Source organism: Callospermophilus lateralis, chromosome 2 (genome assembly GCF_048772815.1).
Source record: "Callospermophilus lateralis isolate mCalLat2 chromosome 2, mCalLat2.hap1, whole genome shotgun sequence".
NCBI lineage: Eukaryota > Metazoa > Chordata > Mammalia > Rodentia > Sciuridae > Callospermophilus > Callospermophilus lateralis.
The window spans coordinates 103,231,256-103,244,832 of record NC_135306.1 but is presented as its reverse complement, the minus strand read 5'-3'; the positions used below and the strand labels follow the sequence as shown (position 1 = coordinate 103,244,832).

At 36.2% G+C, this 13,577-nt stretch overlaps 1 protein-coding gene across 1 annotated transcript; it reads left to right on the top strand.

Annotated features, from left to right (window-relative positions):
• The first annotated feature begins 2,949 nt into the window (after positions 1 to 2,949).
• LOC143391061 (olfactory receptor 8C8-like) lies at positions 2,950 to 3,891 on the top strand. Its single transcript, XM_076843621.2, has one exon. It carries the CDS (start codon positions 2,959 to 2,961, stop codon positions 3,889 to 3,891), a length of 933 nt encoding a protein of 310 aa, XP_076699736.2. The 5' UTR covers positions 2,950 to 2,958.
• Positions 3,892 to 13,577: the final 9,686 nt, after the last annotated feature.

Genomic DNA, 13,577 nt, shown 5'->3' with positions numbered 1-13,577 from the left:
CATGCAAAAGGACTAAATATTATGGTGCATAAAGACAATTTTGGACAAAGAATCCCAGTATAACTGCCATCCAGGTACTGTTTTTCAAGGATCTAAAGTATGATGTCTTATAACCAATGTGATCCAGGAAATAAAAGATCCAGGAAATGATGAATACAAGTAATCCCAAACATGAGGTTGACAGATTTTTAGAATTCATATTTTTTACTACAGTCAGAAGATAATCTATCAATTTGGGAGTGGGTAAAGAAACCTCCAAAAATTTTATTTAAGAAGGTAAAATTGAATACCCATGGCTGAATGTACTAAAGGGATATATGCAAAAATATGAAGAAGAAATTGGAAAACAATGAAAGGAATACATGGAATAGTATGAAAACTGACACAAAAGGGAATTATGGAAATGAAACAATCACAGGATATAATGGATTAGCTATGGACATGTTTTTTAAAGTAGCATTTAAAACAACAAGAATATTGATACAATTGAATTGATGATTATAATCATATTGTTAGTAATTGTGAGTGGGGAATAGGAAGACCTGCAGTGTGCGTAAGCGGTGGTGGTGTGTGGTTACAAATCCTCAAATTTTGAAAATAACTGAGAAAATGATGAGCTCATGAAGAGCAGCCTTGGGAAGCATAACAAAATCTAAATTTGGTTTTTGGCACATTGAGCTTGTGGTACATGATAGGTATTAAATAGAATTGTCTGTGATGCAGACATAGCAGAAGGACAGTTTGCACAGATAGGCCAGTGGTTTTCAAGCATGGAGGATTTTGGCACTGCAGGGTTGGAAAGCTATGGTTCACCAGTTCACCACCTTTTCTCCATTATAAGGATCATGGTCCGCAGTCTTAAAATGAAACAGATTTACAAGAGAAAACTACAACAGGCTTATGTAATGAACATTTCATGTGACAAAGAAAACTTCAGAAATGAAGACCAAGAACCCAGGGAAACCTGTTCATTTTTATGGTTGGCTTTGGAGCAGAATGGACTGATATGTAGTAATGTAGTTAGACATAAAGTGTATGTAATATCTGAAAGACAATGAAATATTTGAATGGGGGAACCCAATTCTTGGCACCTCTTTGTGGCCCTCTTCTATGTTCTAGGCCAGAAGACTTTCTCAAATGAGGCTCTTACGATCTAGTCTCAGACAAGAAAGTTCTGAGAATTTCTTCATGGCCAACTCTAATGCACAAAGGCAGAGGGAGGTGAGAATATTATTTCTATGTTTCAGGACTGATTTGGGGGAGAGGAGCTCTACTTTCAATAACCCACCTCAAGAAAGGGGAATTCTTGTTTGTTTGTTTTTTTTTTAATGGCCTTCCCTTTGGTTAAAAATACTCAGCAAGCCAATGCACCACATTTTGGCACATCATTCTCTGAGAACCAGTACCTCCCAAGAGATATGTTTCTGACTGAAGAAATTATTGATGATCACAACTGGTGTGTGAGCTTGGGTGGGGTGGGCGGGGAGGATAGTATGTCAATCAAAAGGCAGGGCCCAGGGATGCTGCACATTCCATAACAACCACATAACAAGACTCACTTCATTCAAATTTCAGTGGTGCCACATGGAGAATCCCTGAGCCACATGAAGAAACAAATGGAAGAACGGAAGGGATACTAACACTTATTACAGTGTTTTTGTGTGTTAGGCATAGTTCTAATGCTTTATGAGAATCATTTCATTAAATTTCCACAACAATGAGATAGCTCTTTTATGTTTCTCAATTGTATTATTTTTGCTATTATTGCTGGTTCTGGGATGTAACCAAGGGCTTTGTCCGTGCTATGCAAAACCTCTGTCATAGAGAAATCAATTTTAATGATTTCCATTTTATGGACATGCACAAGTATATGTACTATAAATTTAAATGAAAAGAGGATGATTAAAAGGTTGGGTTTAAGCACAGACTGATTTGAGGATGTACTCCTATTCTTTAATCTCTTTGCTACAACTTCTCTTTTAACATCGTATGTTAAACACATGGTGTAATGTTTCTTAATGCATTCTCAGAGGTTTGAAGAAAGATACAAGCTCTGTGTGGTTCTGTAGGGCTGAGGGGGAAATTGACAAATGAGACCACACCCTAATCTGCCTGGGAATTTGGAATTCCTAGTGGAAAGTAACAAATTGTGTAGAACTTTGATTCTCAAAAGACCCAACTTTAGGTCTCCTAAACAGGTGGTAAACGCAGGCTCAGTAATTTCTGCCTCCAGGGGCCCATCCAATTTGGGATGAAGACATAAAACACGGCACAATTTTCTGTGCTTTTAATGATCTTTCCTGGAACCATGGGGATTCTCAAGTGAGTGAGGTGAAGTTTTGGAGGCTGGTATGAGATGGCTGTTTTCCTTTCTGCAAAGGAAGAGTAACTACAGCAGAAATTCTCAAATGGAATATTCCCCAGAGCAGCTCTTGTAGCATGTCAGAGAAAGATCTGAGGTGATTGTTATTTCCTCCTTCATCATCAGAAACTTGTCCTCTTAGGACACTCGGGGAGAAGCCCTTGAGGTCCACCATCAGCGAGACCTCCAGTGCATCAGGTAAGCCCTGAACCATTTTTGTCATGATAATTTTCCTTCAAAGTCAAAGCTCTAAAAATCATGGATTATGGAGAAAAACCATCTTTTTATTTCTCTTTTTACCCTGGATCCTTACAATAGAATGAAGAGGAAAGAAATGATGTTCAGAGACACTGGCAAGTCAGCTAGCACTCATCCTTGATGAGACATACATGAAGGGTGGAGGAAGAAGGCAGGTAATGGCCACTCCTCAAGTAGCAACATAGGAAGTCATACACGTTGTAGGCCTTGCTGCATGTCTTTAGACAACCTTCAGCCTGGAACCCAACAGCTTCTGCTTGCCTTCTGGGGTCAAATATTTGAGGTTCATTTCAACATCGCCTTCTACTCTGGCTTCTAAGGATCTCACTCCAGAAGCAATGGCTATGGAAAATGACTCCTCCGTGGCAGAGTTTATCCTTACGGGATTAACAGACCAACCTGAGCTGCAGCTGCCACTGTTCTTCCTGTTCTTGGTGAACTGTACAGTCACTGTGGTGGGAAACATGAGCTTAATTGTTCTAATTTTCCTGAATTTGCACCTTCACACCCCCATGTACTTTTTCCTCTTTAACTTGTCCTTCATTGATTTCTGTTATTCATTTGTCTGTACCCCTAAAATGCTGATGAGCTTTGTTTCAGAGAGGAACATCATCTCCTTTGCAGGATGTATGACTCAGCTATTTTTCCTCTGCTTTTTTGTGAACTCCGAGTGCTATGTGCTGACAGCCATGGCCTATGATCGCTATGTGGCCATCTGTCAGCCTCTGCTGTACAGGGTGGTCATGTCCCCTAAGGTCTGTTCTCTGCTGATGTTGGGTTCTTACTTCATGGGGTTTGCTGGTGCCATGGTTCACACAGGGTGCATGATGAGGCTTAACTTTTGTGATTCCAACATCATTAACCATTATATGTGTGACATCTTCCCCCTCCTTCAACTGTCCTGCAGCAGCACCCACGTCAATGAGCTTGTGAGTTCTGTTGTTGTGGTGACAGTTGTTAGTGCATCTAGCCTCATTATATTAGTTTCTTATGCTTTAATTCTTTATAATATCATTCATATGTCCTCAGCTAAGGGTTGGTACAAAGCCATGAGCACCTGTGGTTCTCACATAGTAACTGTTGGCCTGTTCTATGGATTTGGGCTGCTCACTCATGTTAAAACATCATCTCCAGGATCTGTGACCCAGGAGAAACTCTTCTCAGTGTTTTGCAATTTTGGGGTTCCCATGCTTAATCCCCTCATTTATAGCCTCAGGAACAAGGATGTCAAACTTGCTCTGAAGAGAACTTTGAAGAGAATCACAAACTGAACTCTCCAGCCTTGGTCCCTGTTCTCATTGCTGGGTCTTTTTCTGTAATTCCCACTCTTAATCTTAACCACTTTCCTTCCATTCTTCCTCCTCATTTCCCTTACCTTTTATTCTACAGTTTGAGCTGCATTTTCAATGCAATTTTTGTTTTTGCACTATGCAATGCGAGTATGTGGCCTTATTCTTGGAGTTGAGACTTGTTTTTAGTCCCATGAAGACCCTAGATTTGTCTTTATTCCCTGTACCACATGGAGGCACTGGACTGAAGTCTTTTCTATCTGTATATAAGACTATCTATTATTATTATTTTTTTTTAAAGAGAGAGTGAGAGAGGGAGGGAGAGAGAGAGAGAGAGAGAGAGAGAGAGAGAGAGAGAGAGAGAGAGAAGGTTTTTTTAAATATTTATTTCTTAGTTATTGGCGGACACAACATCTTTGTTTGTATGTGGTGCTGAGGATCGAACCCGGGCCGCACGCATGCCAGGCGAGCGCGCTACCGCTTGAGCCACATCCCCAGCCCCTCTATTATGTTTCTATATGTCTGATCTATCCAAAGAAGCTGGTGAGTTGAATGCTTTTTAACAAGTTTATTTCTTTAATTTTTTTACTGAGACAATACTGTAGATCTATTTTGTGTTTCAATGTTTTATTGCATAACAAATGTCTTTAAAAAAAGAGGGAACACTAGTTGTGGAAATGTAAAGTAAAAATTCCAAGGATTATTCAGGTTATTTAAAAAATGATTCTTCTTCTATATATTTAGGCTCACATCTATAATGGAAATGTGTACTTTTTGAAATGAAAATAGACTTAGGGTCTAGTCTTTTTAGTATTTGAGGATGGATGATCCCAACCCTCTTTCCAGGTTTCTTAGATCCCACCAATATTGACAATGCATTGTTCAACTGATATTTTTTCAGATATGTTCCTGAAATTTTCACCAGTTTGCCTCTAACCTCTATATTTTCATCATTGTTTTAAAATTTTTATAATATTTCTCTCTACAGACAATAACATCATCAGTAATGTTACATAAGAAGGATTTCAATTTACTGGTTTAAAAACAAAGAAACAAAGATACAAACAAAAAAACAAAAGCTGGTTACTTAATTTAGTAGTAGAGGGATGCTTATGTATGATCCTGGATCTGGTCCCTTGCATCCCCCAACAAAAAAGGAAAAACAACAAATAAATCCCCTCATATATGGGCTTTTGTTTCTACCCTATTAAATATAAGTCTCATCATCTGATTCTAAGGATTATAAAATCTCTATGTGACTTGTTCAGAGCCAGAAAGCTAACTATACATAGCTCCATTTTTATCCAATTATTAGAAAGCTAAGAATACATAGCTCCGTTTTTATCCATCCTGAGAAGAAATGAAAAGAAAGACAGAATTTTGAAAAAACAGACAGAACTTCTAGAAAGTTATTCAGAATGAGCCTAGAACTGTGTATTATATAGGAACAAAACCCTGAGCCAAGATGCCAGCAGCCCAGAGTTAATACGCAAGGCTTTAGATGCCCTTGTAGAAAAATCCGTATTTGTTGTGGAAGTCTCATTTTAAAGAGGTCACATTTCATTAGCATTACATGTACCTCTTTATTAGTTTATAATAATTATACATAACATTGGGGTTTATTTTGACCTAATTATAAATGCATGGAGTATTTTTGCTTCAATGAAGTACCCAGTACTTACACTTACCCTCTTCCTTTATTCCCTTTTTTCCCTTTACTTTATTGATCTTTCTATTTATTTATATTAAAAAATTAGTACCCATATGGTGAGAGATGATGTATATTCATATATGTATGTAGTAAAGTTACATCAGATTTTTTCCATGGTTTTTCACTTATCCTGTTCCTCCACCTCCCCTTTAATCCCCTTCTTCTACTCCCCTGATCTTCATTTTGATGGAATACCCAACCCCATTTATTTTCTCTTTCTCTCTTTTCCACTGCAATTTTAGACTAGTTTCTATATATCAGAGAAAACATTTGTAATTGCAGACTATAATGCTAAGTGTAATAAGTCATACTCAGAAATTCAAGGATTCAATTATTTTCCTCTGATTTGTAGAAGTAGTATATGTACTTTTCAAATCTATTAGATATTACAGTATTGTTTGAAGACAAAATAGATTATTAATATAAAAAATAATAGAGAACTGTGCTCTACAAAATATTCTTATTGTGTGTGTTGCATAGAAATGTTGCAAAGATGTTGTCTGATGTTCATTATTACCCTGAATTGGTTCAGGGCAGGTGCCCTTCAGTGGAAAAATCCAATTCACAGGACACCAGTCCAGCATCACTGTAATTTTCATATTTATATAAAGATAATGATGTTTGAAAACTTCCAAAATATTGATTTATATTAATTGTCTTGGAAGAAAATAATGCCAGTCATGAATTAAATTCACTCTCATTAAAATTATTGCTACTAAAACAGAATGTTAATAACTTCTACCTATACATTTATTTTTTATTATTATACATTTAAAATTTACTGTAGCATAGTCTGAATGCTTACTGTCAACTTCCACTTTTCTGTTTGTGCTCACTATAGGTATGTTAAGACAGAGTTCTTAAAACTGGTTTGAAAATTTCTAAACCACATATTTGAATAAAGATATAGAAGACAGAGAATGAGATGTAAAACATCCATGTCTATGAATCTTAGGTACTCAATAAAAATGTAAAATATGAGTCACAGCCATAGCAAAAAACTTGTGGTCTTAGTTAATATTGCATTTTTTGTCAGCAGCACATTCTGGTAGAAAATGAAGCATCCAATCGTGTGGCTGAGTTTTATAAATTCTACTGGCTGAATTGCTGGCATTCATTGCAAATCTAATTGATTTAAGTTGTAAATAAAATCCACATTTAATGATATTTCTTTAATATATTTAAACATTTAAATAAATGAATTTTAATTAACTTATTTAAAATTATTTAAATTTAAGTGCAGAATGTTTAAAAGTCATATAGGTAAATTAGAAGCAAAAATAATTTTAAAGCATTTAAATACATTTGACAATCATGAGTATTTGGAAATGAATGTGTAATTTGTTAAAAGTATGGATTATATCTTTCTTCTTTGTGTTTGATAGTTCCCAATCAACACAATTTAAATATTTTAAAAACTGTCCTTAGCCCATATTAACATATATTAAGGACCTTTAAATATTTTTTTAACATAAAAGCTTTATTCTATCATAGTGATTTAACTAGATAGGTAAAAAATAATTTAAAAGAGCAATATCTTGAGATTTAACTTTCAGTGAATAAATGAAATTAGAAATCTCAGAAAATTCATATTTCAGTACACATAGAATAGTATTTATTTCCCACCTACTTTATTTAATCACTCAAAGCAATTGAAATGTTATCAGATCATTTATCTGATATGTTACCAACATTTTTAGGTACTTCTTGAACAGTTCTTTCCTGTCTTTCATGAGTAAAGATCAGAACAGGGCTTTCTAAGCACTGCAAGGCAGACAGAATGGAGAGTGGGCATAAGTGAAGGTACTGTGCCCAAGTCAGTTGAGTTGGACCTCAAAAACTGGGGTTTCTGTCTGGTTGTTCTGGAAGACTGTGGTCCAAAAGGGGAGTCTTGGAGGTCAAGAGTAAGAACATTTGAAGTGATTGTTCACCATGATTTTGGCAGAAGCAAGAGCAATGGGATAAACTGGATTCTTTGCTTCATTGTAATAACACAACCGAAGAGGTGCCCACCACCTGGACAGGAGCTACGGTAGTGACAGGGAGAGGGACAGAGTCCATTTTGGGCAAGAAGCCTTTGGGTTGTTGGTGGAGGATACTGACAATCACTTCTTCAGGCAAAACCCCTACCTCTATCTCCCCAGTTTACATGCTTCTGCCCATTTCTAGCTGAGTCTTGCAGAGTGTGAGATAGTTGTAGTGTGATTACTTTAAAATGCAGAAGACTGCTGCAAATTCAAGGTTCTTTTTTGTTTGCTTGAAACACTTGAAGTAAAAAAATGAAACTGATTCCAAGTATTTGTCCAAAGTTAAATATGTCAATAAGAGAGAAGAGTTCTTACATTATGTAACTATAATTAAAGTTCAAAGTTTCAAATTGTGGTAACCTATATTTAAAACAGGATCACTATTTTAGATTATACAAGATTACACAGAACCTCTCTTTTTGTGCCTGTTGACCTTATAGAATAGAGAACGGGATGATGCTTAGCAGAAGAGGAAAGGGGAGATGTTGGGGAAAGGGGACAAAGTTTCAGTTTGGAGGAATAAATTTCAGTCTATTGCACACACAGTATGTTGATTATAGTCAATAACCATGTATTCTATACCTAAAATTGCTAAAATAATAGATTTTAAGTGTTCTTACCACAAATTACAATGGAGACGTGAAATGACAGATATGTTAATTTGTGTGACTCAATCACCTCACAATGTATATCTGTGTCATAACATCCCATTGAGCCACATATACAATTTTATTTGCTCATGAAAATAAAAAATAATGTCATTTATTCTTTCACAATTTCTCACTGATTGTACAGTGCCCACCAGTCCAGGTGCCTACACAAAGAGGAATGGATAATGAAAATGTAGTATATACACAATGTAGTTTCACTCAGACATAAAGAAGAATGTAATTACTGCATTTGCTCATAAGTGGATGGAATTATAAAACACCATAAGTGAAATAAGGTAGATTCAGAATGTCAAGGACCAAATGTTTTCTCTCTTCTGTGGATGTTAGACAAAATAAAGAATAAAAGGGTGGGGGGAGCAGAATCACATAAAAATAAAAGGGAGATCAGTGGAGTAAAGGAAGAGGATTGAGGAAAGGAAGGAAAGAAGAAAATTAAAGGAGTGTTAGAATTAAACTGAACAAATGATGCTATTTATATTTTTGAATATACTACAGTGAATTTTACTTTTATGTATATCTATAAAGCATTCATTTTAAAAGCTCTGCAAAGAAATAGAAGGAAGACCCGTACAGTAGAGCAAAGGGAATAGGGGTTGGGGTGGGGTTGGGAGGGGAAGGAGGATAGAGAAAGAGGAAGCACTGGGAAGTAGAGCAAATTATATTTCATGCAAGTATGATTATGTCAAAATGAGCTTTAATTTATGTATAATTATAGTGAATTAATAAAGCCATAGAAATTAAGCATTGACTCATAAGTACAAAACAAAAGAACAAGTAAAAAGCCTAGAGAAATACAACCACCTACAAATGTTAGAATTTAGAGAGAAATTAAGTGAGCAATACTTTCTTTGTCATTATTATGACTTCTAACACTAACACAGAACTGAGGAAACCAACAACTTCTCATTTACACTGTATCCTCTCTCATAAGCTCTGACTACGTGGCATCACAAATCTTATAAGTGAATAATTGAAAAACTTAAAAGATGTTTAGGGACATATTAAATCTTCAGATCTCTTCTACCTCTCCATGCAGCAGATGCCAACCTTTGCTTATGCTCAGTAAAGAACTAAAAGCTTATTTATTAAAGAAAGTGAAGCAGAGTTTCTAAAACATACCACTATATGTTCATGTGTGGTAGAGTTCACTATGTTGACAACAAGGCAAAAAGTAGAGGTTTTGCCTCATGAAAATTGACACCATTAGTATTCTTCCTCCACTCAGGTCAATGTTGAAAGCCGGGATACACTGCTTCAGGAAGACTCAAAAATTCTTTTCTGGGGAGTCAAAGCAGTCCACCTTAGAAGACCATGTGGTATTTTCATTAAGTATTTCTATTAGAATGGGACAATGTGCAGTGAGATGCACAGTTTTAAGTGCTAAGGCTCCATTTTGAGTTACTCATCAGCTTGTAGAACCCCTTTCCCATATGATAGGGCAGGGGCAGGGATACTGGACTCTCTCAGAGAAACTATAGTTATTCACATACAATTTAAACATAGAGAAACATTTTAAATAAAAGACATTTTGAAGAAAATAAATCTTCAAAAACAAAAATATGGGAAGACAATCTATTATTTGAACATTTGTAATGAAAGAAAAAAATAAAATAATTGTGCAAATTTTAGAAAAAAAGTTGAGGTTATATTCCAAATCATAAACTTAATCAATGAAAAAGTAGATGAGAAAATACTGTTCAGAAAAAATTCAGATTTAAGCATTTGAAAATTCCAGAGAAAGAACTCAATAAAAGGAATATATTAATAATTTATGCAATTTAAGAAATACTTTTGGAACTGAAGGCCTTGTACTTCCCAAATGGACTTAGTTAATGATCTTAATGTTCAAATACAGAAACATACAAAATACAATATTTTGAATGTTCAAAACAATGGAAACAAATAAAAACAAGAGAAAGTAAACAGTATTAGAGAGTTACTGGGCTCATATTTGGTCAATATATTGAAAAATTTGAGGAGCAATAACTTCTAAATTGCTTGGACAATGACTTCCAAATCACCTATTTATTGTCTGTTTACAAGGACAATAAATGAGATGGTACATAAAGACAATTTCACGCATGCAATGTTGGTGTAACTGCCATTCCAGTCACTACTTCCCAAGGAACCAAAGCACAATGTCTTGTGACCAATGAGGGAGACAACCAAGAAATTGGGATAACATATCAAGGAGATAGAGAATCCAGGACACGATAGAGATAAAGGTAATCCCATACATGATGATGACAGATGATCTCAAGACTTCAGAATTTTTGTCATATTCAGAAGTCATTCAATCAATATGGGAGTGGGTCAAGAAACTCCTGAAAATCTTATTTAAGAAGATGAAATAGAATACCTATGACTGAATGCAATAAAGGGAAATTTTTAAAAATAAGGAAGACATTGAGAAGGATTCAGAGAAACACAGGGAATTGTATAGAAACCAAGCAAAAAGGGCATTATGGAAATGAAAACAATCACAGTGGATGATGGATTAACACTATATAGCATTTTAAATGTCTTCCTAATGATAATAGGAATATTTATATAACTGAATGTGTGATTATGATCATTGTTATTGGGAGTAGGGAATAGGAATAACAGTGATCTGGGTATGTATTGTGGTGATGGATGGTTACCGATGTCCCAGTTCTCATCTTCAATAGGTTACCAGGCTCTCGTCTTCAATAGATGACTCCTAGAGCAACCCAATTTTGAGATGGAGCGGAACTAAAGAAGTTTCCTGAGTGAAAGTACAGATCTTGGAAAGTGATAGATCCTCTGGAACTGTGAGATTAGATAAAGATAGTGGGAGAGGAAGAGGAGCTAAGTTTAAGTTGTGCACTAGTGGCTATGCTAGTGGTGAAAGTGACTGAGAAAATGATGAGCTGAGGAAGAGCAGCCTGGGAAATCGTATGAAAATCTAAATTTGGTTTGGGGCACATTGATCTTGAGGAACACAGTAAGTATTAAATAGAACTGTGTGGAGTCTGTGGAGTAGACATAGCAGAAGACCAGGCTGCACAGAAGGACCAGCAGTCCTCAAACATGGAAATTATGGCCCTACAAGGAGAGAAAGTTGTGATCCCTTTCCCCACACCCGTCATAAGGGTCATGGCCAATACTCTTATGATGAAAGACAGGTTAATGAGAAAAATATAACAGATTTGCTTAATCAAAATTTCATGTGACAAAGAAGCCTTCAGAAATGAAGATCTATAACCCAGGGAAGGCTGTCCATTTTTATGGTTAGATTTGAGGAAGTAAATCTACTGTTAGAAATGTGATTGGACCAAAGTGTATAGGCTAATGTAATCTATGAAAGGGGAAACCCAGCATGGCCTATCTTTTCTGATTCTTCTTGGCCTTTCTGTATGGTATTCCTTCCTCTTGGTTAAAGGACACATTCCTTTCTAGAATAAGGGTCTTAGAGTCTCTTCTCTGACAAGAAAGATTTGAAAATATCCTTAAGGGCAGCTCCTATACAGAAAGGCAGTGGGCGGTGAGTCTAGTATTTCTACAGTTTAGGTCTGGCTTTGGGGAGACAGGTTCTCCTTCTTATGATCATCCTTAAGGAAGGAGAGATTCTTGGTATTTATGGCCTGTCTTGTGGGAGAAACAAAGCAGGAGGAAGAAGAGGATGAGAAGGACAGAAAAAAGATTTTATTCTGTGTCCTCCCAATTTCTTTGTTTCAGAGTAGTCAGTATTCCAATGTGTCATACATTGGTGCAACATTTTCTGATTTCCAAACAACCCAATATACACATGATAATATCTTGAGAAATTTTTGTTGATCACAACTAGTGTGAGCTTTTGCATAGAAGGATAGTACTGGCAAATTATCAGCGGGACCAGACGTGCTATTTTGATGAATAAAAAAATCACCAAATCCACATTACAGTCAAGCCAGAGTTGAGAAACTCTGATTTATGTGAAGAATGTGGAACAGGAGAAGGGGTGCTAACACCTATTTAACTGTTTTTATATGTCAGGCACAGATAGGTTATGTGAATTATCTCATTTAACTCCCACAAAACATTAAGATAGCTCTTTTATTTTACTTTTTAAAACTGTATTATTTATTTATTTACTCATTTATTTATTTTTGTTGGTGCTAGGATTTACCTGAGGACCTTGTGTATGCTACTCAAAGGTTGTATCATGTTGACAACCCCTAGCCATTTTTATGAATCTCATTTTATAGATATATACAACTATAAGTACATATAAATGTAAATATAAATGAACAAGGTTCATAGAAATGATATGTATCTGCAGTCTCCGAGTTTGGTAGGGAATGTCTAGATGTAAACTCAGACTTGAGACTACTCGTTTTTTAAACTTCTTTAATACAACTTCTCATTGGTAGACTGTTATACAACCTAGAATCTTGATGTAATCCCAGAGGCTTGTAGAACATACTAGCACTGGCAAGTGATTCTGCCCTGGACTCTCCTCTTGGTGGCTCTGCAGGGCATGAGGAGACTGATGGAGGGGACCACCCATCAATCAGCCTGGGGATCTGGGATTCCTGATGGGAATTTATAAATTAAGAAGATTCTGAGGTATTGGAAACCAGAGTTAGTTTTATTATATAGGATGTAACACAGGCTCAGTAATTAACACCCTCATGAGGCTTATCCAGCTTGGGAGGAAATCTTAAAGGAGAACATTATTTTCTGTGCTTCTAATAAATATTCCCCAGAACCATGGGACATGACATAGATTCTCATTTGAGTGATTTGATATTCAGAGACTTATATAAAGCAATTGTTTTCTTACTAGTGAAGAGAAATTTTCAAATAGAAACCATGGCTTATTCAACAGAATAACTCCTCTAGGAAAGCCGGTGCAGATTTTAGTTGATTGCAAGTGCCTCCTGCACCATGAGCATCTTTGTCCCCCTCAGGACAGTGGGGAGGGAGCCCTTCGTTCCAACATCAGTGAGGCCTCCACGGGAACAAAGGTGGGCATTGAACCATGTTTGTCATGATGATTTCACTTCAAACCCAAAGCTGTATAAGTCATAAATATGGAGAACACTAGTTATTTCTTGCTCTTTTCAACCATAATCTTTAGAGAAGAGTGAGAGGAAGGAAGGAAATGATGTTCGAGACATTGAGAAGTCAGCCACTATTCTTTTTGAACAGAGACACACATCATGGGTGGGAGGAGCATGAGGAAATGGGGACCCTTCAAGAATCAACACAGGAAGTCATGCTCTTTGGATGCCTTGCTGTTTGTCTTCAGACGAC